General features: G+C 53.2%; 1 protein-coding gene across 1 annotated transcript in view; it reads left to right on the forward strand.

The window, feature by feature from the left end:
* Window positions 1-24,842, forward strand: part of FRY (furry homolog (Drosophila)) — a 257,892-nt gene that overhangs the window by 200,116 nt on the left and 32,934 nt on the right. The window contains exons 44-53 of the mRNA XM_006879581.1: window positions 1,582-2,189; window positions 4,591-4,688; window positions 5,455-5,625; window positions 7,403-7,543; window positions 9,103-9,282; window positions 12,011-12,172; window positions 14,423-14,497; window positions 16,705-16,875; window positions 21,636-21,821; window positions 22,421-22,582. Of these exons, the coding sequence (XP_006879643.1) occupies window positions 1,582-2,189; window positions 4,591-4,688; window positions 5,455-5,625; window positions 7,403-7,543; window positions 9,103-9,282; window positions 12,011-12,172; window positions 14,423-14,497; window positions 16,705-16,875; window positions 21,636-21,821; window positions 22,421-22,582 (1,954 nt within the window). The remainder of the gene's footprint in view (window positions 1-1,581; window positions 2,190-4,590; window positions 4,689-5,454; window positions 5,626-7,402; window positions 7,544-9,102; window positions 9,283-12,010; window positions 12,173-14,422; window positions 14,498-16,704; window positions 16,876-21,635; window positions 21,822-22,420; window positions 22,583-24,842) is intronic.

The raw sequence follows: 24,842 nt of genomic DNA on the forward strand, positions 1-24,842 counted from the left end.
TGGCCATGCCTGAGGGTGTAACCGTGGCCGTGGCTGTGTCACACTATGCCGTGGCCATGGCTATGCTGGAGGTTTGGGAGATTCTGGTGCTTCAGCAAAATCCAAGGAATATTCCTAGGTTTAAGGAAAATTTTACACATGAAAAAATGTTTATAATGTTTTCTTGATTGAGAAAAAGAAATGGAAGCTACAACTCGTACACTTGATAGATGAAGAGAGAGAGGGAGGAAGGAAGAGAGGGAGGGAGGAAGGAAGAAAAGATGGATAAGATAGACAGACAGACAGATAGAGAGATATATACATAGACAAACCTTGAGATATGATGGATTTGGTCCCAGACCACCACAGTAAAGCAGATTATCTCAATAAAACAAGCACGCACTTTTTTTTTCCTTCCCAATGCATTGAAAGTTAGGTCAGCTTTATGTTGTGTCCCATTCAGTGTGTGGTCGCATTATGGAAAAGTCTGACCTTTGTAAGGATTTCCAGTATATCCTGCAGACTGAAGTGAGCACATGTTGTTGGAAAAGTGGTGCCGACAGACTTGGCGGCAGTAGATCGCCATGAAGCGTCCAGCATGGCGCGCCGTCCACCAGGTTTCCAGGGCGTGAATCTTTGTGGGAGGAAGTGGCCCCTCCCTCTCCCTCCTGTGGAGTCCAGTGCACTCAGTCCACCACCTTCTGGGTCTCAGTCCGAGACACAAGATGCACTCCGCCACCAGGCTCCTTGTGTTATCATTGTTGTTGTGGACCATCAGGTTGGAACCACTCCTCGCTGACCCTCTGGTGGGTTTGCAGAGGCCGTAAATTGCACGGAAGGAGATTGTCTGTCTTTCTTCCATGTGGTTGGTGGGTTCGAACCCTACGTCTGGGTTGGCAGCTCCTCACCACTGAGCCACCAAAGCTCCCTTTGATAATTACTTCTCCCCAAATTCCAACAACCAGTAAATGAAAGATCAGTCAACAGCTTGGCCAAGGGGTGACCTCTGTAGCCTTTCAATATGGTCAAGTCACTGTTGTGAATTTATTCCTGTTGTGAGGGTTTTCCTATTAAGTTCTGTTTTCATACTCCCTTCTACTTCAGGAGCCTTGGTGGCAGTACCTTACATGATGGGCTGCTAACTGAGAGGTCATGAGTTCAAATCCCCAGCCGTGCCCTGGAAGGTCCTCAGTCCCCTCCTGGGAAGGTTTGCAGCCTCTGAAACCTGAGGAAACCAGGGGTTGGGATCAGCACAACAACAGTGGGCTGGGTTTGTTTTGTCTTGTTTTTCAGAACAAGAAGACATTCATCTGAAAAGTAGTGTTTGCAGATTATAGGGTCCTGCTGGTGTCCCCTACCACTTTGCTAAAATCTTGTGTTAGTCCAGGAATTTTCCGGGTTTTCTGTGTGTGAGATGATAGCGTCTGCGCAGAGCCCGGCGCATCTGCTCCTTCCCACCGTGAGGTCTTTGCGGGCTCGCCTTGTTGTTCAGGTCCTCGGGGGTCATTTCCTGCCTGGGCTGGCCTGCGGCTCGGTGGGAGGTGCGGGCCTTTCTCTGAAATACACTCGCCTGCTCATCAATGTGTTTCTTTTTTCACCCAGCTCCTCATCACCAGATTTAAGTGCCAGCACAAAACTAACGGCCAGCAGAAAGAGCACCGGCCAGCTCAACGTGAGCCCGGGGCCGGCCGGCGGCGGCACGACCACGGCAGAGCGCAGCCGCCACCAGCGGAGCTTCTCTGTCCCCAAGAAGTTTGGTGTCGTGGACCGCTCTTCGGACCCCCCGCGGAGCGCCACCCTGGACAGAATCCAGGCGTGCACCCAGCAGGGCCTGTCCGCCAAGACCAGGAGCGCCTCGTCCCTGAAGGACAGCCTGGCTGACCCCGCCCACATCAGCCATCCCACCAACCTGCTGGCCACCATCTTCTGGGTCACCGTGGCCCTGATGGAGTCTGACTTCGAGTTCGAATACCTCATGGCCTTGCGGCTCTTGAACAGGGTCCTGGCTCACATGCCCCTGGATAAAGCTGAGACGCGGGAAAAGCTCGAGAAGCTCCAGGCCCAGCTCAAGTGGGCCGACTTCGCGGGCTTACAGCAGCTGCTGCTCAAGGGCTTCACGTCCCTCACCACCACGGACCTGACCCTGCAGCTCTTCAGCCTGCTCACGCCCGTGTCCAGGGTGCCCATGGTGGACGCGTCCCAGGCCATCGGTAAAGCCAGCAGCGCGTGGGCCTCCCACGTGCTTGTGTGGTGGTGTGCGTGGTTAGTGTGATGACACGGACCTGCCCCTTTTAACAAGAAGTCCTGGTGGCAAAGTGGTTAAACGCTTATCTACTGCCTGAAAGGTCAGCGGTTCAAACACCCAGTGGCTTTGTGAGAGAAAGACCTGGTGACCCACCTCCTTAAAGACTGCAGCCCTGGAGCCCCTGAGCCACGCCATGAGGAGTGCGGTGGGGCTCTCCCACTCAGCCCTGGAGTCAGTCAGGACACCCAAGCCCATCGACTCTTAGATCTGCTCCCTGGGAAGAGGGCTGGGGTTTTCCCTTTAGAATTCTGCATGATGTAAATACTCATTATTTCTATCATAGGTGTTTAAGGCAACAACATAAAGGGGAAAAGCTAAGACTGTTGTTGTTTGTTGTTGTTGTTGTTGTTGTTGTTAACCATCTAGTCAGAACCGACCAATAGCTGAGCCTCTGGCAGGTTTTCAGAGGCAGCTAATCACACGGGAGGAGATTGCCCATCCTTTTCCCACATGCAGCTGGTGGCCTGGAACCTCGTACCTTCGGGATTGCAGCACAGCTTCTTGCCACTAAGCCACCAGACGTTAGTTATTTCTTTATGCCTTCCAGATCTAACTGTGGGAGAGTACAGCTCTTCTGTTCAGCTTTCATGCCTGATCACCCGTCTTGTGATCCAGCATTTCACATTTATGGCAACAGAGAAAAATCTACTCACCAAATCTTTGTCATTAGATATGCATCTGGCAGCCATGGGAATCAAAAGTGGGAAGAACCAAGTGTGAAACAATGCAGATTGTCAGAGCTGAGGTTAAATGTCAGCTGTCTGGCTGTGCCTCCCCCCTCCCTGGGACTCTACTGATTGTCAGAGCTGAGGTTAAACGTCAGCCGACTGGCTGTACCCCCCACCCCACAGACCCCCTCCCCCGACTAATGTCAGCTGACTGGCCGTGGCCCCTGGACGGGCAGTTAGAGAATGGTGCGTTTATCAGTGATGTAATTTGATCCTTGTCCTCTTATTTTGGCATCTGATTTCCCCCTCAGTTTTCACATAACAGATTTTTCACATAATGCCAATTTTCACTTAAGGACCTGTCTTTGGAACCTGGACAGTAAGTGAGGAATAGGTGTGTGGACGTTTCCCCTAACTTCCTAACTCCCAAATCTTTCCTTTGTTTTTTTCCTTCCTCTAACTCATGAAGATCTGTATTCCCAGTCGCTTTAAGTCAAGTCAGGTCAACAAATAAGATTGTTACTATCCTGAGGGAAAGTCTTTTGTCTGTACTTGAGCTGAGCCGTTAGAGTTCCACCACTTATCTACAGGAGGAGGATCCTTTCCGTTATGTGAAACTCATAGCTGACCTCCAGCGGGTTTGCAGATGCTGTAAATCACGTGGGAGAAGAAAGTTCAATGGTTCATGGTTCAAATCCCCAGTGACTCCCCAGGAGAAAGAGGTTCCGTCCCCCAGTGAGGCCACAGGAGCAGGAGACGGTCCTCTTCTGTGAGGATCACTGGCTCTGAGACCCCCAGGGCCAGTTCTCTGTCCCACGGGGCCACTGTGAGTTGAAACAGTTCAGTGGCTGTGAGTTTCCGTGATGGACCAGCATTTATCAGCAGAACCAGGTGGTGCAATGGTTAAACACTAGACTCTTAGCTAAAGTCAGAGGTTCAAACCCACAAGCATCTCCACAGAAGACGAATGTGGCAGCCAGCTTCCTCACAGAGGACAGCCGGGTAACCCTGTAGAGCAGGGCCGTTTCCTCAGCTCATGGGGCGCTCAGAGTCTGTACTGACAACACCCACAGATTCAGTCTTTATGGAGTGGCCCACCAGGTCTGTGTTCTGAGCAGCCATTGGGTGGGTTCTGCTCGGAGCTGAGTGGGTTGCGGCCACATGGTCACAGCCCCATTCCCTTGGTGTCTGCCTGTGTTCGCTGGTGCCCCCTGGATTTTGTTAGATCGTGTTAATGTGCCCCAGGAAGTCTGCCCGGCACTCGGCAGAGGGAAGTCTGCACCGGGGCAGGGGGCCCGGCTCACCGTGCTGGTGCTCAGGACTGGCAGCTGGAAGGTGGTCCTCCAGCAGGGGGGACTCAGCGCGTCTCTGCGGCCCCTGCTGGTTGTTCTCACGTGTGTCAGGCCTTTTTATAGGTATTAAATACTTACTAGAGCACAGTCTGGTGTCAACACAGCTCCGTCCACACTGAGAGGCCACGCAGCTCCGCGGGTCAGTGCAGTGCTATGCTGGCTGCACTGCAGGGTCTGGAAGTGACCCTGTCCCCTCCCCAGGGAGGCTGCACTCTGTCCCCAGCTGGCAACAGCCCATGTGCACCTTCCCCGCCCCTCAGCCTCTCTGTTGTCTCCTCCAACGCAGGCTTTCCGCTGAATGTCTTGTGTCTGCTGCCGCAGCTGATTCAGCATTTTGAAAATCCCAACCAGTTCTGTAAGGATGTGGCCGAAAGGATCGCTCAGGTACGTGTTATAGTTCCCCTCAGATGGGGTCACCGCACACCCCTCGGGTACATGTTACAGCCCCGCTCAGACAGGGACACTCGTCGCAGGGGAGACCCCACGCCCCTCAGGGACACGTTACAGCCCACGCCCCTCAGGTACACATTACATCCACCCCTCAGATGGGGACACAGATTGTAGGGACACTGGCATTACGGGAGGCCTTATATTGGCCAGAAAGTACCAGCTCCGTGAGGGCAACAGTTTGCACAAAATATAAGATGAACAACGGCTGTCAGTAGTGGCGGACACACTCGGCTGCTAACTGAAGGTCAGCGCTTCGCATCCGCCAGCTCCTTTCTGGGAGGAAGGTGAGAGGGTTGGTTCAGTAAAGATTTACAGCTTGGAGACCCCATGGGGGTGTTTACTTTCCCCGAGGGTTTGATGGGTCAAAATGAGTCAACAACAGTAGAGTTCATGTAAAACCCAGTTGTCCTGCTGGTAGCACAGGTAGGGGCTCAGGTGCGAACCAGGTGAAAACAATCCCCACCATCCTGTCTCTGTAGGGACCCCTCATGTCCTGCAGGACAAACACGGCGGGGGGGGGGGGGCGTCAAGGCCGCCATCTTTAGGGCAGACTGCCTGCACCTTCTTCCTCGAAGCGCCTGGTGGGTCTGAACCGTCCGCCTTAGGGTCAGCGGCTGAGCCCTGCACCACCAGGGGCCTCCCAGATGCCAGGACTCTCCACTCCTCGCCACCGCCCCTCACGGAGCTTCCTCTCTGCCAGGTCTGCTTGGAGGAGAAGAACCCCAAGCTGTCCAACCTCGCCCACGTCATGACGCTGTATAAAACGCACAGCTACACGAGGGACTGTGCCACGTGGGTCAACGTCGTCTGCCGCTACCTGCACGAAGCGTACGCCGACGTCACCTTGAACATGGTCACCTACCTGGCCGAGGTAAGCTGCTATGGAGGGGTGAGGCCTCGCACGGCGTGCGTGGGGAGAGTCGATGGTTGCACTGGACATTTCCGCTTAGTGAACGCCTACTCTCAGGACTCCCGGGGTGCAGTGCGCTGTGTGTTGGGCTGTGAGCTGAAAGGTCAGTGGTTCGAGTCCAGCAGTTGCTCTGAGGAAGGACGATGAGGCCGTCTCCTCCTATAAAGATCTGCAGCGCTGCAGACCTGGCAGAGGGGCACACAAGTTTATGTCCACTCATCAAGTCACTTGTCAGCAGCGGGTCGGGTGGGTATCATATGTCACGGTGTCCTGAGTGGTGCAAAAAGGTGCCCAGGAACAGTGGCTGAGCACCTCCTGCATGTTCACGAGAAGGTTGGCTGTTCAGACGCACCAGCTGAACTCAGGAGAGCGACCTGTGCCCCTGGAGCCAGCTTCAGAGCGTGGTCGGCCGGGAGTCAGTCAGCTCTGCCCAGGTGCTGGTCGTGCATCCCACACGTGGAGACGGGCTGCAGAGCCTCTCAGATCCTCCCAGCAGGCCGCTGGCAACGGCGTTAGCTGGGAGAGACACTGCGGCACCCCGAGTTTCCCGAGTGGAGGAGACACAGCCGCTTTGGGCCTAGGGATGTTGTTGTTGGGAGGTGTCACTGAGTCCATCCCGACCTGTAGCGACCCCACGGAGAACGGAAGGCCTCCCTGCCTGGTCCTGCGTGTCCTCAGTCACTGTTGTGTGTGAGCCCAGTGCTCGGCCTCTGTGCCATCAGCCACGTCACCTCTGGCTCTGAAATGACAGCCTTTCGGTCTAGGCTGGTGCCTGGCAGCACGTGGAGGAGGAAGGAGAACTTGTCCTCCTCACTCTGACCAGTGGCCTCGAGTCGATTTCAACTCACGGCTCTTAAGTCTTCACTGGAGGAGACGGCTTATCCTTCGCCCTCAGCACTACTGGTGGATTCGAACCACCGATGTTCCAGTTACCAGCCGAGTATGTTACCCACTATGCTATCTAACAACTCTAGGTGAAGGGGTTACTGTATGTTGAATTGTCTATTCTGAACTAAGAAAGCATCCACCCATTTTGAAATAAACTCACCCTTGCCTTTTATTTTGGTTCTTAAAACTGGGACAGGAGTTTCTTGCCCTTGCCTTCTGCATGTTCCCTCCAGTTTAATGCTTGGACTGGGTGTGAAGCTGAGTACAGTCCACTGGGTGCCCAGGGCTGTGAATCACACAGGAGAAGCTCAGCCAGCTTCCTCCAACGAGCTGGTGGACTCGAACCCCCAGCCAAGCCTGGCTCTGGGCGAGCAGCACAGCTGCCTGGGGTCCCTCCCAGAGCTCCTTCCGCAGCCGAAGGACCAGCGTTGTGTCTCCTGGGGTGACCGCCCAGAAAGCCCATAGAGCAGTCCTCGGTCACAGGGTTCAGACTGAGTGGGTGACACCCACCTGTGAGAACGACCTTGGGAAATTGTAGCCCGACAGGCATGGCAGGTTTGGGTTTTCCTGCATGAAAGAGCCTGGTGGCACAGGGGTTCAAGTACCTGGATGCTGATTGAAAGGTCAGCAGTTCAGACCCACCAGCTGCTCTTGAGGTTAAAGATAAGGCGGTCAGCTGGTCAGCTGGCGCGGTGACCCCTTCTGACAGGCTCGGGCAGTTCTGCTCCACCCTCTGCAGTGGCTGGGGGCCAGGGCCGCTGGGGGCAATGGGTTGGGTTCAGGTTGGGGCCTGGTCTGGCCCACCATCCCGTCCCGCTGACCGACCTGTCTTTGCCCCCGGCCTGGCCAGTTGCTGGAGAAAGGCCTCCCCAGCATGCAGCAGTCCCTGCTTCAGGTCATCTACAGCCTGCTCAGCTACGCCGACCTGTCGGGCATCCCCGTGAAGCAGTTCAACGTGGAAGTCCTCAAGACGATTGAGAAGTACGTGCAGGTGAGTGTCCCTAACATGCGGGAGCACCTTCACGTGAGCACGGGTGTCAGCTGGGCTCCTGAGGGCTGAGAGACGGTGCACAGCAGGAGAGAGACAGACACCAGGACAGCGATGGTTAAAGATCCAGAGGCTGGGGGCAGGGGACCGAGATGAGGAAGGCTGGGAACTGGGGGAGGAGTGAGAGAAGACTCAGAGGCCCTGAGAGGCAAGAGTTAAACTCTCAGCTGCTGACAGGAAGCACCCAAAAGGCCCCCAGGGGGACCCCGCCTGGGCCAGGGGCGCCCAGGGAGAAAGGCCAGGTGATCTGCTCCTGACCTGAGATGAGAACTGGACAGTGCCCACCACGGCTCCTCACTGCCCTGAAAGGGATCACAGTCCCCTGTCCGGTGTGACAGGAAGGTGGGACAGAACTCAAAGTCCCATCAACACCAGGATCTTGAGTCTGACAGACGATGACCCTTTGACACCCTCCAGGCTGGAACTGGATCCACCGCCAGGCTGAGCTTGCAATCTTCTGAGGGACCTAGAGAGATCCCTGCGCACTGGACGGGTCTCAGTCCTTACAGCACCCACCACACAGCACTGCATCACATTGTTTCCTAAGGAGAAAGCAGGAGGCAGGAAGAGAGGAAAGGACGGGTGGAAACAGGAGACACAGGGGGGAAAGGGGAATATGCTGCTGCAGGTGGGGTTACAGTCGGTGTCTGGAAACAAACGTGAGGGGACGGATCACTGGAACCTTTCACCCAAGTCAAAAGAAAAAAGTTTTGAGGAAATAATATTAAACAAAAACACCTACTTTAAAAAAAACAAAACAACATGCGGCTTTCTTATCAACTACATACAACACTCAAAGCCCACCCCTTGGGAAACCCCATGGGCAGTTCTGCTTCATGTACCCACAACCAAGCTGTCGGTGCATAAAACAGGTGGGATTTCTATTTTCCTCCAAGATTTAGAGAATGCCGAATTGCCAAAAATGGCACCTTGTTCTTTTAAAATCTGTATTTATTTTAATGTAAGTTTGGTCATTTTTTAAAAGTGTCTTGTTTGCTAAATGTAGCATCTCTTGTATACAAATTGTCTTTTCTTCTTGGTGCCTTTTCTTTGTCAGGGAATTCCCAGTTCTGTTTTGTTTACTTTAACAAGCGTGAGTTTTTCTGCTCAGGTTTCCCAGGCTGGAAGTCCGTGCTCTCGGGAGGGCAGGCCCTGCTGGCCCTAGAAGGTCTCATACTTCTCCCTCGGCGTCCAGGAGGGTCACAGCTCAGGGGCCTGGGCGCCCGTGTTGTTTTAAAGAAGTGAATTCTGACTCATTAAGAAGTTAAGGGCATTGCTAGTATAGTGGTTAAAACACTGGTCTGCTAGCTTCAAGGCTGGTGGTTTGAACCCACCAGCTGCTCCACCAGAGACAGGTGAGGTGGCCTGTTCCTGTACAGGTGACGTCTCAGAAGCCCCGGGGCAGACGTCCTCTGTCCTCCAGGGTCTCCATAAGCGGGAATCTGCCCCACAGCGGTGTGTGTGAGAAATCTAACGGGGCCGTGTTTCCTTCCTGCCCGCAGAGCGTCCACTGGAGAGAAGCCCTCAATATCCTGAAGCTGGTGGTCTCTCGGTCCGCCAGCCTGGTGCTGCCCACCTACCAGCACAGCGACCTGGCCAAGATTGAGATCCACCACGTGTGGACCAGCGCGTCCAAGGAGCTGCCCGGGAAGACGCTGGACTTTCACTTCGATATCTCAGAGGTGCTGACCTGCGTTACACACTGCCGAGAGCTGCCGGGGCCTGTGGTGTCTGGGGCGCGTGGTCCTTGTCTGGGGAAACAAAACCAGCTCTTTCAATGTTTGTTAACAATGAAGACTTGGGGCAGGGGGCAGGGGAGATTGGGGAGAGATGAGGGGACAAAACACTGTAAGTAACAAATGAAAAACCAATTTCTTTGAATACTTTCAAATCACAATTTTGAATGAAATGAAGACTTCTACAGCCCTGGTAGTGTAGCATGTTAAGTGGTGGTCTGCTAACTGAAAGGTCAATGGTTCAAATCCACTAGCAGCTCTGTGAGAGAAAGAGTCTCTTCGCATCAAAAGCCTGGCCGGACAGTCCCCATGCGTTTGAACGGGCTCAGCAGTGGTGGGTTTTAAGGCCCAGTCTGGAGCCCTCAGAGGGTACAGTTAACACTCCCAGTGGCTACCCTAGGCCTGGGAAGCCCGTTTCCAGCTGTTCCAGGGTCACGTCCTGCAAGCGACTTAAAGGTGTGCATGTCATTTCATTTGCTTATGACCACACATTGAAGTGGCTCTTCACATGCGCGAGGCTGGAGTTGAGATTTGCTCAGAGCAAGTCCGGGCCATCTTCCCAGAAATCAGCTGCTGGAACCCTGAGGAGCCCAGCTCTGCACCCCCACACATGGAGCTGCCGGGATCAGCATCCCCTTGGCAGCCCTGGGTACCCCAGTCCTAGCTCATCACCAGTTATTCTGCCTGTTTGTGACCTGGCAGGGCGGAACTGCTCCAGGGAGGTCTCAGACCGTTGTCTGTACCTGGGCAGACGGCCCTCACTCTCTCCTGTGAGCAGCAGGGGAGTTCAAATCACTAACCTTTCAGCAGCTTTGATGAGCCGGGCACTGTACCCGCCGGGCAGCTGGGCAGGAGTAGCTGTTGTTGTTGTGTACCACTGAGTAGGAACCAAGCCATAGCTGACCCTCCAGCGGAATGTCAGAGGCAGTAAAATACACAGGAGAAGATGGCCCAACTTCCTCTGGCAGAGCAGCTGGGTTTGAACTGCATACCTTCAGGTCGACGGTGCAGCTCCTTGCCCTTGGCGACAAGAGCTCCCTCCCAGCCAGGGGCACTGGTGCTGAGTTCATTTGGCTGAAGGTGTGAAGCCTCACTGCCTGAATCTCTCTGTTAGCCACTGGGCTCAAGCCCCCTAAAGCAGAAGCCGCTGCACCTATGGTGCATGCAGGCTCTAACTGCTGCCTTCTGGCCAGCGGCTGGCCCGAACCGGGCACTTTCAGGACTGAGGAGCAAATCAGCTCACAGAAGGAGCAGGCCCGATCGCTCCATGGTGCTGAGCTGCACTGCTGGGGACAGGCAGGCCTCAGAGCTCACAGGTGTGCTTCCAGACCTCAGGGAGGCGAGCACACGGTACAGCCAGTCACACTGGGCGGTTTTGGTTTCCCGATTCATGTCAGAGTTCTGTCTGTGTTGTGCCCTGGCCTTCAAGAATGCAATAGGGAGATCAAAAACGGAAATGGTCCTAGGAGACACATGAGCACATGCTGCTGGGAATGTGGCCCCAGTAGACTCACCGTGGCAGAGGAATGTGGCCCCAGTAGATTCACCGTGGCACAGGAATGTGGCCCCAGTAGATTCACCGTGGCACGGGAATGTGGCACCAGTAGGCTCGCCACGGCATGGGGTGGTCCCTGACCTTCCATTTCTGAGGCCACCAGGTCTGTGAGGCGTGCAAAGCGAGGTATCCTTGGGGTTATATCAGGGAGGGTTTTCACTGACACCCTAGACCTCTCTGACATTTTCTCCTAATATCCAGAATGAGATGGCTTTTTTCTGCCATCGTGATACCTGCTTTTGTGGGGTTTTTTAAAATGTATGTGGATCTTTGATTTGAGTTTCTTTTTTCCAACAAGGACCACCATTTAGATAAATGTTTAGTAATTGAGAACACGTAATAGTTGCTGACTCAAGGTTGGGAAGAGTGACGGGTCTGATAACAAACCGTCTCCAACCTTACGCATCTGAAAGCAGACTCTTCTTTCTCTTTCCTGAGCATTTGGCTTTCAATCCTCATCGGCGACCTGTAAACCAGTGACTTCGACTTATTCTCAGCTGATGACAAGTCGGGGAGACGTGATGAGGCTGCACTTAATTAGAGTGTATGTTTGAAATCAGAAGAATTAGCCCATTTGCAACACTGAGTTAAATACCAGTGTTTCATTCCAAAAGGGATACTTGTTTTAATCAAGGACAAATAAAAGATTAATATAATAGTAGTCAAAAGGGAAGGAATATGGAACAGGACTTCTGATTTTGACATTCTGGAGCCATTGAGGTTTGTTGAGTCTCCAAAACGGTTTCCCTAAGATAGCTTTTAAACCTTGGACTAAAACTATCCCCTGAAGTCATCTTTGACATTATTTTTTAATTGTCAAAATGTATCTTCTTTGAGCATTGTGCTCCTTTAAAGAATCATCTGTGTGATTCAGTCTAAGGCCACTCCAAAGGTGGGAGGGAGCGCATGGAGCTGAGGGAGGACCTGGGAACGGAGGCACCGTGAGAGCGGAACCAGGGCCACTGCATGGTCTGTGTGGAAACTGTTGAGAGGGTGTGTCTTTGGTTCTGTAGATGTAAACAGATGTAAACAGAGGTGGTCTGGGGTGCCTCTGACCAGAAGTCCCCAATACGCAGCACAGTGCATGAGACAGAAGAGTTGTGTGTGTTCCACCTCCAGACTCCTGTCATCGGGCGCCGGTACGATGAGCTGCAGGATTCTTCAGGGCGCGATGGCAAGGCCAGGGCCATGGCTGTCACCCGGAGCACGTCCTCCACCTCGTCAGGCTCCAACTCCAACGTCCTGGTTCCTGTGAGCTGGAAACGGCCTCAGTATTCTCAGGTAGAGATCCTGGACTTGAATGAAACTTGTCAGAGGGATTATTGTTGTGGTTGTGTATCATCAAGTCAGAACCCGTCCATAGCTGACCCTGCAGTGGGTTTTCAGAAGCAATTAAGCTCACAGGAGGAAACTGCCCATCCTTCTCCTACAGACCACCTGGTGGATTCGAACCACAAGCCTTTGGGTTGGCAGCACAGCTTGTTACCACTCAGCCACCTGAGTGCCCTTTGGAAGGGGACTGCAGGGAACTATTGAGCAGCAGAGGCCTCAGTGGGTCAGTGGTAAAGTGTGCACCTCCCATCTCAGCAGACATAGGTTCGAGTCCCAGCCAGTCACCTCATGTGCACTGTCAGAAGAGACCTGTGATGCCGCAGAGGCCAGCAGAGCCTCCAGGATAAGGTGATGGATGTGGGAGCCAGGCCAGGTGTGCTTCTCCCCAGATCAGCCAGTGATGGACCAGGTTCACTGGTGTGAGGGACACTGACAGAGCCCCACCACTGTGGCCCATAGTCACCCTGCAGGCCCAGAACTGGCCTCATCCCCAGATCAACTTCTAGCCAAGCAGTGGACTGGCCTGAGGGACAAACAATACACTGGGAGGGTCCACAGCCCTTACAACAGACAGCCATACAAAACCAAATCAGCAGCACCGACCCAGAGAAGAGGAAGAGATTGGGAAGAAGGAGTGGTGGAAACAGTGACCACAGGGATGGAGTGGGAAGGCCGCTGTTACACCGTAACAGAACGGGAAGCCAGCCCACTCCATAAGCTGTCCACTCCAGTCCTGCCCAAAAGTTAAGAGAGCCAACACGGAGATGGCACATGGCCACGCGCCTATGGAGGGGAGTGGGTAAATGTCGGGGTGCTAACCAAAATGTTGGGAGTTTGAATCCACCACTTGCTGTGGGAGAAGACTGAGCTGTGCTCTCCTGTTAGGACTTACAGCCTGGGAAAGCCAGTGGAGGGTCACCGTGGGGATCGACGTGGCAACAGTGGAGCTTTTGGTGTGAGGATAATGCGAAAGACCGCCTGGTGGCACTGTAGTTAAAGCGCTTAGATACCGGCCGTAAGGTTGGTGGTTTGCACCCACGAGCTGCTGCATGGGAGAAAGATGTGGAGATCTGCTGCATGTGGGTTTGCAGCCTTGGGGCCCCTGTGGGGCAGCTCTCTGTGCTGCACAACAGCTAAGAGTCAGGACCCGTTCAAGGCAGTGAAGCTGGTTTTCTCATGGATGTCGGTTTAGGGATTTTTATGGGGGTGTTTTGAGGAGCCACCTGGGGCAGCACCATCCTGGTCTTGAGAGAGATAATGTGAGCTTCACTTGGAACATCCGAGTAGTCACCTTTGGCAAAGGACTCTTCTTCTGAGCAGTTGCCACCAGGGAGGCACACGCCCCTTGGAGCCCCTGTGCCTGAGATCAGTAGGCCACATGCGTCCAGGGACCAATCTCAGGAGGCAGGAAGCAGGAGGAAAGAAGGAGGAATGAAAATTGGAAACACAGGGTGGAAGTGGAAGAGTGCTGTGACCTTGTGGGAATTATAATCAGTGCCATGAAACACGTATGAAACATTGACTGGAAATCCATTCGCTTCATACATTTTCACCCAGGTCACAATACAAAGTCGAAAAGAAAAGAAGCATGGAGCTGCCATGCCCCTTGTTGGCATTCAGTTAACTGTGGAAAATGAATGAACAAAAATACACATTGTAAAAAATAGAAGGATAACTACATGTGTGGGAACTCAAGGGGGTGAGGGCTGAGGGTAGATGGGACAAAACCACAGCCTTGAACAGTTTGGTGGATGGAGGCAGAGGGGAAGGAAATGGGAAGGATCCAGGTGAAAAGACAGGGAAGTTATGGGTCTAATGGTGATTAATTTTATAAAACCTAATGCATGAGAATGATTGTATGAAACACGATGTGAATGAAGAACAGTGTGGAAAACAATGGAGACGAACTTTGTAAGCAAACCAAATTAAAAAATACACCTTTAAAGATTCATTTCAATAGATCTCATTAAACTAATCAAAGTTTTGTCATATTAGCATGCAATTAGTATAAGGGATTAGTTCTAAGATCTTTGCTTTCTATCAGTTTACACAGTGTTCAGAGTGGGGGTGTCCTGTGCCTCCACTGGCACTGGCCACATTCTGAGTCCCGAGCACTCAGCCACAGCGTCTGGGTGGTGGCACCCCTGGGAAGGGGCCTCCATCGACGCCCCTGATTAATCCTGCCTGTGTGTCTTCCAGAAGAGGACCAAGGAGAAGCTGGTGCACGTCCTCTCTCTGTGTGGACAAGAAGTCGGACTCAGCAAGAACCCATCGGTGAGCTGAGGCGTGGGTCCCCCGTTTCCTCCAGTTGGTGAATAACTTGTTCGGGGCTTTTTCGTTTTCAGTTTATTACATTCTTCATAAGCATGAAGGGTGGACGGACAGTGCAGGACAGGAAGGTCCCGAGTAAGACTGATACAGTGACTGGGGCAATGGGGGTCGCTGTGTCAGATTAGCGAGACTGGGTCAGGACAGGGCAGGCTTCCGAGTTGCTGTTCATGGGGTCGCTATAGGTCACAGGCGACTGGACAGCACATAACAGCCCATCAGTGTCCAAAAACCAAGCCAAGCCAGTGGCCGCCACGTCTGTTCCGATTCATAGCAACCTCCCCCGGGTTTCCACCTGTAAATGTTTACAGAAGGATGCCCATTCTTCTCCTGGGGAGGTGCTGATGGATTTGAACCATTGGCCTTTCAGTGGGCAGCCTGACACATAAAGCTCTGTTCTGCATGCCCCCTAGACTTCCCTGAAAGGAATTCATAGCTACTTCCCTGCTACATGCAATATGCGAGGAGCTCTGGTGTCTTAGTGGTGAGGAGCTGCTGTGCAAACTCAAAGGTGGGCAGTTCGAATCCACCACTTGCTCCAAGGGAGAAAGATGGGCAGTCTCTTCCTGGTCATTTATAGCCTCTGAAAACCCTCTACACGGTCAACCATAAGTTGATTCCAGCTCGATGGCGTATAACAGCATACACCTGTGTAAAATACCTGCCTTTTCAGTGTAATTTAGCTCTAAACGCACATCAAATAACAACTGGTGGGCTCAAACCTCTGACCTTGCAGGTAGCAGCCCACAATCTAACCCACTACACCAGCAGGCCTCCTAAATGAAATCCTCTAGACCAAACTAAACCCAGTTCCACTGAGATAGTCCGGCCCTCAGCGACCTTGTAGGGCCCAGCAGAACTGCCCTGTTGGGTTTCCAGGACTGTGATGTTTATGGGAGCGTCCGTGGGGCCTGGTCTTCCTCCCACAGAGTGGCTGGTGAACTCACTGGCAGAGAGGCGTGGCCCTGGGTTAGTAGTAGAACTGCCCAGGGAAATAAGCACATTCATCGCCCTGGAGTTGGAAGCTGCTCATAGCCAAGCCTCCTCAGAGGCTGTAAATTTCAAGAGAGGAGACTATCCTTCTCTCAAGAAGTCACTATGAATGGATTCAAACCACCAAGAGATGCCACGTTTGGTTGAAACGTTATTGTTGTGTGCCATCAAGTCAGATGTACTCCTAGCTGACCCTCCATCGGGTTTTCAGGAGGAACTATGCCCCCATAGAGAGATGGCTATCACACTACAGTGCCCTCCCTTCACCCAGAGTTGACAGCTAAACTCAGCATCCCGTCCTGTGGGTCAGAACTGACCTGAAGGCCCGAGGGCAGGGCTGGCCTTTCAGCATGGGGTGTGCCCAGCAGGCGCTGGTGGCAAAGCATTCGGGCTTGTGTGCAATTTATTATCTCCACAAAGTTCTTTCAAATTCCCCAGTTTAAGAAAAACCAAATCATTAAAAATAGAAGCTGAGTTTGTAGAATATTAACATACGTTTCTAGATTAACAAGATTTCTAGAACTGTTTCTTTTTTGTTGTGCTGTCTGCTTGAGGGGAGGGAGAGGTGGTTGTGTTGTTTTGTTGTGTGGACCGACGGGCAGGGCATGGGTTTGAATCCTGAGTACCGCTCTGAGCTGCGCTGTGGAATTCTCCATCTCAGCCTGACTCAGTCTTGACTCGGCTCCTGGTTTACCACGGGAAGGGTTCACTTCCTGCCCTCACAAGTCACCCTGCAAAACACGTCCCGGTAGCAATAGCTCTGAAAGTATTATTCATACAGAATGTGGTGAGAGTGTATGTGTGTATGTGTTAGCATTTTCAGCCTTAATCAGAGACAATGGAAAAGGGTGGGTGTGTGTGTGTGTGTGTGTGTGTGTGTGCCTGCCTTAGTTCAGAAACAATGGGAAAGTTTTCCGCCTGTTCCAATGTGTATGTGTAGACATGCTTAATTGTTTCACACACACACACAGAGGTGGGTTCGGAGGCTGCACTGCACCCTGAGCCCTCTCTTTCAGGGTGAGAGCTTGCGTCTTGGCCCGTCTCAGAGTCCAGGGCATCTGTCCAACATAAACAACCAGGGAGCAGGCTAAAAATACCCCCGGGAGCCCAGGGCGCGGGGGGTGTGGGGCTGCGGCTCAGGGCCGTTCCTGTCCCTCCAGGTGATCTTCTCATCGTGCGGGGACGCGGAGCTGCTGGAGCACCAGGTGAGCCTCGTGTCCTCGGAGGACGGCGCCAGGGACCAGGACAACGCAGACGACGCCAATAGCGAGCAGCAGTTCAGGGTCTTCCGGGACTTCGACTTCCTGGACGTGGAGCTGGAGGACGGGGAGGTAGGGGTGTCCCCGAGCACGCGCCCTCGGCAGTGGCAGCTGCTAGCTGAGGCCTGGAGCTGGGGGCCTGCAGGTCCTGGTGGTCGGGTCCTCTGCTAGGGGCTCTGTCCTGAGAGTACTTCCTCGGGGGGCCCATTGCAGTGGCTTCTGCTGCGGACCACACCCATCCTGCCTGGGGAGGCCTCCAGGGGAGTGACCATTCTGAGTGAGTGTGTGTATGTGACAGAGAGTGGGGGCGAGAGGGAGAGAAAAGAGGGGGGGAGAGAGAGAGAGAGAGTGTGTGTGTGTGTGTGTGTCCTGAGGCTGCCGGGTGCCCAGCACCTGTCCAACCCTTTGGACAGTCCCTGGCTTGGTAACCCTCAAGCTCACCTGCCATGCTGTAGGGAGACTCCATGGGCTGTGGTGCTGGGGGTCGTCTGGGCTGAAATCAGGAGGGCTATGAATAAACAGGGCGCACAGTGCTCCAGCTTCCCACCCAGACATCAGCCCATCGCAATTCAAGTCCCAACCAGTAGGTCCTAGCTTGTAAGTGTTTATTTTGAATGATGGACTTAACAGGATGCCCAAGTTATGAGTCATGGTTTGGAAATTATCCCTCCCACACCCCACCCACTCATCATCATGCAGAGAGCTTTAAAAGGGCGAGGAGGAGCCCTTGTGGCTCAGGGGTTAAAGCACTCAGCTCCTAACTGCAGGTCAGAGGTTCGAACCCAGCAGCTGCCGCCTAGGAGAAAGATGCTACCATCTGCATGCGCAGGACTGTGGCCTTGGGGACCCCGTGGGCAGTTCCACTCAGCCACACGGGGTCAGTCCTACAGGCCCGCTGTGAGTTGGAATGGACCAGATGCCGGGACAAGTGAGGGGAGCCCTGGTGGTGCATTGGTTAAGAACTCTGCTGCTGGCCCACCAGCCCGCCACAGGAGGAGGTGGTCAGCTCCTGTGAGGTGCGGCCTTGAAGGTCCCGTGGAGCAGGCCTCTGTCCATAGTTCCGTCCTCAGCCCTGAGCTAAGCCAGGTTCCACTCCACAACAGGAAGTCGATGGAAGGGACGCCCAGCTAGACAATGTGTGTGGTCTCAGGATCAAAGCCCCTCGGGGCTTCTGTGCCTGGCCTTCCAGGAGCCCACAGCCAGGTTTCTCCTGAGGTGCCCCAGGCTGACTCAGACCCCCAGCCCTTCTCAGCGGTAACCATGCGCGTACATGCCCGATGCTGAGCGAGATTAAACCCAGACCCACAGCTGATCTGGCCATTCTGATGTAAGAGGCCCCTCTGTCGGCTCTCCAAGGCAGTCAATCCTGACAGGGTCAGACAGCCTCACCTTTCTCCCCTGGAGTGGCTAGTGGATCCGAACCACTGGCCTTTCAGCTCACAGTCCAGCCCGTAGAGGGCCACACCACAGGGCCCCTCCACGGGCGACAGCCTAGGGAGCCCCTGAGGCGGTTTCAGTCGGCCACACAGGGTTGTATGAGCCGGGAAAGACTACACACCCTTGGGTGAAATAGCTTCAGAATGTCTTGAATTCTCTCTGTAAGGAGTTGCCCTGGAACTTTCCAGAATCGCTCAGGTGCTGTGACGTTGCTGTGAATTGCGCTCTTAGTGTTAGAAGCAGCATCAGAGGTGACACTTTCTGCCCTGGCTCATGACCAGCACTGCATTCCCCAGAGCGTTTAACAGTTCCCTCATAAACAGATTCTTTTGGCATTTGGGGGTGGAGGGATGTGTGTTGTGAAGACCGAAGTTGTCGCTGAAGTGGAAAGATATCTCAGAGATGGCGTTGATGGCTGTGGCCCGGCCCAGCGGGCACTAAGAGGACGCCGGGATTTTTCAGATGCTTGCTGCTGACCTGGCTTTTCCCCCTTTGGGGCGCTGTGTCTTTATTTTTAAAGGGGCATCTACTTAAATGTCTACTAGGCCTGTTTGTTAACAGCAAGCTAACACTTAGGGCATTTAAGATAAAAATGTGACTCTCTTTAATGTCATCATTTTAAATAGATTCTTTATTTGTCTCTCTGTCTGTTTTCTGCTACCCAGGAACTTCAGGTAAGTCAATGCTGTTTTGACTCTGATATGCTCCTAAGTTTTGCATCATTGCAGACGTTTAACAGTGTGGTGGCTGCCTCCCCACTCCTCCGGGCATCTGCGTGTGTGCTGGTCTTTGTGCGCATGCCCGGGCAGGGGTGTGTGATGGAAAAGGTTGGGGGTTTTGTTGTTTTGTTTGGGGGATTTTTTTCTCCCTACTCTTGACTACAAATCTTTTAAAAAGGCTAAATTTGAATTTTTTTTCATCACAAGTATTTTGGGTATGTTATCCAGAGGGGCCAGTGCCTGGAGAGGGGCATCATGCTTGGTAAAGGAGAGGGTCAGGGAAAGAGAGCAGAAGCCCGTTGGTGAGGTGGACTGGCATGGTGCCCACACGGTGGACACAGCTGAGGGTGAGACTGCACAGGGCCGGGCTGGGCTTGGTCCACCTGTGCGTGCAGGGCGTAGTGAGGAGCTGGACTGAGTCTATCGCACCCCAAAATGACCGCACACCTGCCTCTCAGGCTGTGTGCTTCTGTCTCTTCAAGGAGAGAATGCGGCAGTCTGATACCATTGGAAGTTTATAATTTCTGAATAGGCATTTGCCCAAGGAACTTGGTTTTGCTGTAAAATCCTTTTATTACAGTGAAAATCTGTAATTTGCATGTATGGACACACCATCTCTGCTTCCCATCCTTTCTTTCCCAGCATCTGGGGCTGTCTCTGCAGAGTCTGGGAGGTGTGGAGGGTTCCGTGTTAGTCCACGGTTGGAGCCCATCGGTTGCTCCGAAGGAGAAATATGTGGCAGTGGCTTCTGCAGAGACGGTCGCCTTGGAGACCGTGAGGGGCAGCTCTGCTCTGCCTGCAGGGTCCTGGGAGGTGGAACCACCGCCTGGAAGTCCGATTAGTCTGTTTGGGATGCTGTGACCGTCAAGCTCTAGGCTGCTAACACAAAGGCTGGTGATTTGAATCCAGAAGCTGCTCCGAGGGAGCCGCTGTGACTATCGTCTTCCGTGAGCAGGGCAGGCCCGAGGGCGCGTGACGCAGCCCCGAGGACTCTGTGAGGCATCCAGGCCCGAGGGCGCGTGAGGCAGCCCCAAGGACGCCATGAGGCAGCCCCGCTCTGCCCACAGGTCTCTGGTTGAGGACGTGGAGGTGGTAGCAGGAGCTAAGCCATGTGGTGACTGTAGAGCTGTTCCCCCCACATTCTTGAGACTTTCAGGGGATAATAGTCCTTACAAAGCCCAGTTTGCAGTTGAATTAGGAACAGCCTAGCTGGCAGTATGGGCGCGGAGTCAGTGGCCTCTCTCTCACCCTGGGGGTGAGCTCCAGCTGCCCTGGCCTTGGGTTAGCTCCTCTGTCCTTCTCCATGGAAACCGCTGTGGCCAAAGCCGGCCTCACCTCCTGTCCCCCTGCTGATGCCCGAGCCCTGGCCATGTGCTCCCACCTCACCCCCCTCAGTTCCCCTGCAGGCACAGCACTGGGCCCTGGAAGGTGTAGATGAGGGGCCCTTTCCACTGGTTTTTAACATCAGTGGGCCTTTTTGTACTGACTTCTCAGGAAGATGGGGGGAGGGGGATGGATGATCACGATCTAGAATTTCACAAAACTGACTTTTAAAAGAGGTGATCTGACTACTCTTCTAAGGAATCACATGACCTGACCACTCTTCCAAGGACACTTTCTGTGTTTGTGTCAGGGGATCCTAGTGATGCGATGGGTTAAGCAGCCGGCTACTTGCAGAAAGGTTGGAGGTTCAAAACCACCAGCTGGACTTCAGGAGAAAGGGCTCACACTTGGCTCCCATAAAGCTTTCCAAACCCTCTCCCACCCCAGGCACCCCGAGTCAGGTTTCCAAACCCTTCCCAACCCTGGGCACCCCCGGTTGGCTTTCCAAATCCTCTCCAGCCCCAGGCACCCCCAGTTGGGTTTCCAAACCCCCTCCAGCCCCAGGGACCCCCCCAGTCGGCTTTCCAAACCCTCTCCTCCGGCCCTGGGCACCCCGAGTCAGGTTTCTAAACCCCGTCTGGCCCCAGTTAGCCTCAAGTCAGCTTTGCAAGGCAGTGAACCTTTATGGGAGGAGTCTACCTCTTCTTTCTCGTGGATTTGAACTTCTGAACCTTCAGTCCACAGCCCACACATAACACACTGTACTACCAGGTCTGGGTCATCAACACATAACTCAGGAAACAAGTCAGAATGGCCCCAGTTCCCTGAGGTCATCAAGGACATCATCCAAGGAGAGCAGTAGGGGTCAGGGGTCCAGGTAGTCCAGGGAGGTTCCAGGTGAGGCCACCTCACACAGCAGGCTGCCCCGCCAGGGCTCCTTCCCAGGCAGATTGCAGCCCGGGAGACCCTGTGGGGAGTTGGACTCCATCCCCCAGGGTGGCTCCCGGTCAGAACCACCCAACAGGTCCATTTTCACATCTGTGTACACAGTTCTGGGCCCTGGGGTGGTGAGGGCTCCCAGTGAGAAGTGTCCAAGGGACCTGAGCTCAGGGACCAAGAGGCTGAGAGGCCCAGGCACAGCACAGGGACTGAGTATGGACAGAGCAGTCAGGGGTGAGGCCAGGATTCAGGGACTGAGTGTGGACGGAGCAGTCAGGGGCCAGGACAGAATTCAGGGACTGAGTGTGGACGGAGCAGTCAGGGGCCAGGACAGGGCACGGGGACCGAGTGTGGACGGAGCAGTGGAGGGGCCAGGAGAGGTGCAGGGACCGAGTGGCCGGCATGTCGTTGCAGGGTGAGAGCATGGACAACTTCAACTGGGGCGTGCGCCGACGCTCACTGGACAGCCTGGACAAGTGTGACATGCAGCTGGACCAGCGCCAGCTGGCAGGGGGCACGCCCAGCCTCAGCAAGATGAACGCTGAGGACTCGGACGAGTCGTCGGAGGAGGAGGGCCAGCTCCTGGAGCACGCAGACCTCGTGAGTAGGGGCTGTCCCCGGGCACGGAGGCAGGTCCTGGGGCCTTTGGGGTCACGGAACCCCACCTCGCCCCCACCTCCCCCAGCATCTCAGCCATTTTGCATCATTTGCTGACGTAAACACGTACGGGGGCAGGTGTTTGTTACTGCAGGCTGGTCCCCACCCCACCCCCCGGATTTTTTTTCCAGTGGGGTTTTCTTTTTCTCCCCTGCATTTTCCAGCCATCTGAAATGGGACAGACACCTCACGTTAATAGACAGCAGCTACTGAACATAAAGTCCTGTGCTGGGGAAATGTTCCGAATGGCCCTGGTAGCACAGAGGCCAACCTCTTGGCTGCTAAGTAGAGGGTCAGCGGTTCTAGCCCACTCAGCAGCCCTGACCTGGCCATCTGTTGCTGAAAGTTGACTGTAGGGCAGCTTTCCTCCGTCACACAGGACACTGTGCGTCGGAACAGGCTAGACAGCAGAAGTCAGATATAAAGTTTACACCCATCAGCCAGCACCGGGGCACGTGGCTGCGCCTCACCGTGGACACGGCTGGAGTTTCTGAAGAGCAGGCATGTGCCCACCATGCACGGCCCCTCTCCTCTCTCCGCAGATGATGACCCTGTCCCCCTCAGAGGACGCCAACCACATGGAGTCGCTAGCCATGGCCTGTGACGCCTCACCGGCTGACCCCCATTCCTACAGCACCAGGATGGCAGCCTACGGCGCCGCTCTGCCCGACGGGAATGGCCTGCAGGCTGCTGAGGGCTCCAAGGTGAAGCCAGCGGGGCCGTTTGGACCTGGTTTCCTTAAAGAGAAGTACTTACAATGCTCCAGGCATTCCTGGAGGGAAAGGCAAGGTGGGGGGACTCTTTTTCTTCTTGTCTCTTTGCTGTGGGGGCCTCAGAGCCAAGTTAGGCATCTCCTCATGAGAACGAGGCCTGGCATGGACCTCTAGGGTGAACCTCGGCCTCTGCCAGCAGGAGGCCCACTGCTTGCCCCAAATGGGTGTGTACCCAAGGCCGCTGGGACTTTGTGTGACTCTTACAAACATGCTAAGTGAGGGTGGGAGCACAGAGGGGGCCGTCTTCCCGCAAAGGAACCCAGGATACAATTTGCCCATTGACTCACCTCCCCCTCCTTGGCGTGCACTAAAGGAATTCTCAGCGCCTCACAGCATTATGCTAGGTTTGCACATAGCTGTCTTACTCAGACTTTCTCAGAAGACAAGTGCCCAATGAATATCATTTTCTTATTTTAAAAGAAGATTGGGTTAATGAGACCTTGGCTTCTTCTACCAGGAAAAAAAAATACATTCACACTAACCCCAGCTTCCTGGGCTGCTTGGGCCTGGAGCATTCCCCAACACTATTGCTCTGACACATTCTTGAAACCTCCAGCTGAAACTAACCCTTGTGGTCACCTGTCACTAAGTAACAAACTGGCCTAACGAACTTTCCTGACTACTGTGCTCCTTTTAAAAAAAATCATCTATGTGAGACCAAGTGGTCAACAAAGACTTGAAAACAGAGATAAGACAGTAGAGGGGCAGGGAGACTAGATAAATGGAGACAGGACAAGCAGAATGCAAATGAGAATATTCACAAATTATGAAAAGTATAACCAGGGTCCCCGAACAGCTTGTGTAGGAATTGGGTCATGGGAGTCTAAGCTGTGTGTAAGCCTTCATTAAAAACACATTTTTAAATTAATAAAAAAGAGATTAGCTAAAAAGGAAACTATGATGAGAAAGGCAACATACAATAAGAGAGTACAAAAGAACTAAAATTTAAAATCCTCGAGCAATATGTGTATCACTTAAATTTTATTTTAGCAGAATTTCCTGTAGTTGTTCTACCCGAGAAACAGTCTGCTCCCACTCTCTGTCCCACACGCATGCCCATTAGCATAGAATTCTGTTTTCTTACATTAAAACAACGAGTGTAGCCATTACTGTTGGGATCAGGTAAAGCATTATTTATCCTTGGCTTGGTTCTGCTGCTCTAAGTTTGAAAGATAAATGAGAAAGAAATTATCCAAAAATATTTTCCTATTGAGGCCTTTTTAAAAAACCCTGTTATTCTTTATTTTCATATATACACCGAAAACCCAGACCTGTCATCTTGGGAGGGGGAGGAAATCTTTGTCATTGAAAAAGCAGACAATCAACCGAATTGCAGTGCTGGAAAAATATTGAGACTTCATTGAAAGTCATAGTGAAGGTCTTCCTTTTGCAACAGCACTATTAATCAGGATTCTTAGCGTTAGCTGAGTTCTCTTTTTATAGTCAAAAGGGGGGCTGGAGGGAGGTTGACTCACAAAGGGACTTGTTTGTATTAAAAGCACCAGAAGCTCCAGGTGAAAAGTTAAACTTCCAGAAAGGACATCACAAAACAAACATGAAGTTGTCAGCATCCAAGTTCCTTAGAGTTGGTTTTTTGCTATAGTTTTATCCACCTTTTTAAACTGTAATTTGGGGGGAAATATGTAGAACTTGTTAGTTTCCCGTTCAGCAATCCAAACCTGATTTGTTTTGTGGCCTCGGGAACAGCACTCTCCCTACTTGCTCTCGGGGTTCCCTGTTTTCATTCCACTCCCTTTCTTTTCAGTCTTCTTGTTGTTGTTGTTATGTGCCATCGTGTCACCTGCAACTCACGTACCCAGTGCCTCAGAAGCGGTGGCTGGTCCCAGCCCTGATCACGCTAACCTTCTCACCTTTCTCCTGGTTTATTCTTCGTGGTTTGCATCACTGTGCCTTCGGTGAAGGATCCACGCAGAATCCCACAGCGCTGGTTCGATCCCACAGGGCCAGTCTGCCACTGCCTGGGGGTCCTTCCTTCTCAATGTCTAACCCGCCCAGATTCTCATCTCTGTATTGCTTTTGGGCAGATGTTGTCCGTTACTTTTAAATTGTACTGTGGGTGTAAATTGACAAGGCTTCGGGATTCCACGGTGTCTCCATGCGCATTTCACTGGATGGCAGAGGCCACAGCCCCTCACTTTGCAGGACTCCCACTTCCTACGTGTGTTTCCGG

This window comes from Elephantulus edwardii, unplaced genomic scaffold (assembly GCF_000299155.1).
Source record: "Elephantulus edwardii isolate Elephantulus edwardi_28Jun2011 unplaced genomic scaffold, EleEdw1.0 scaffold00004, whole genome shotgun sequence".
Classification (NCBI taxonomy): Eukaryota; Metazoa; Chordata; class Mammalia; order Macroscelidea; family Macroscelididae; genus Elephantulus; species Elephantulus edwardii.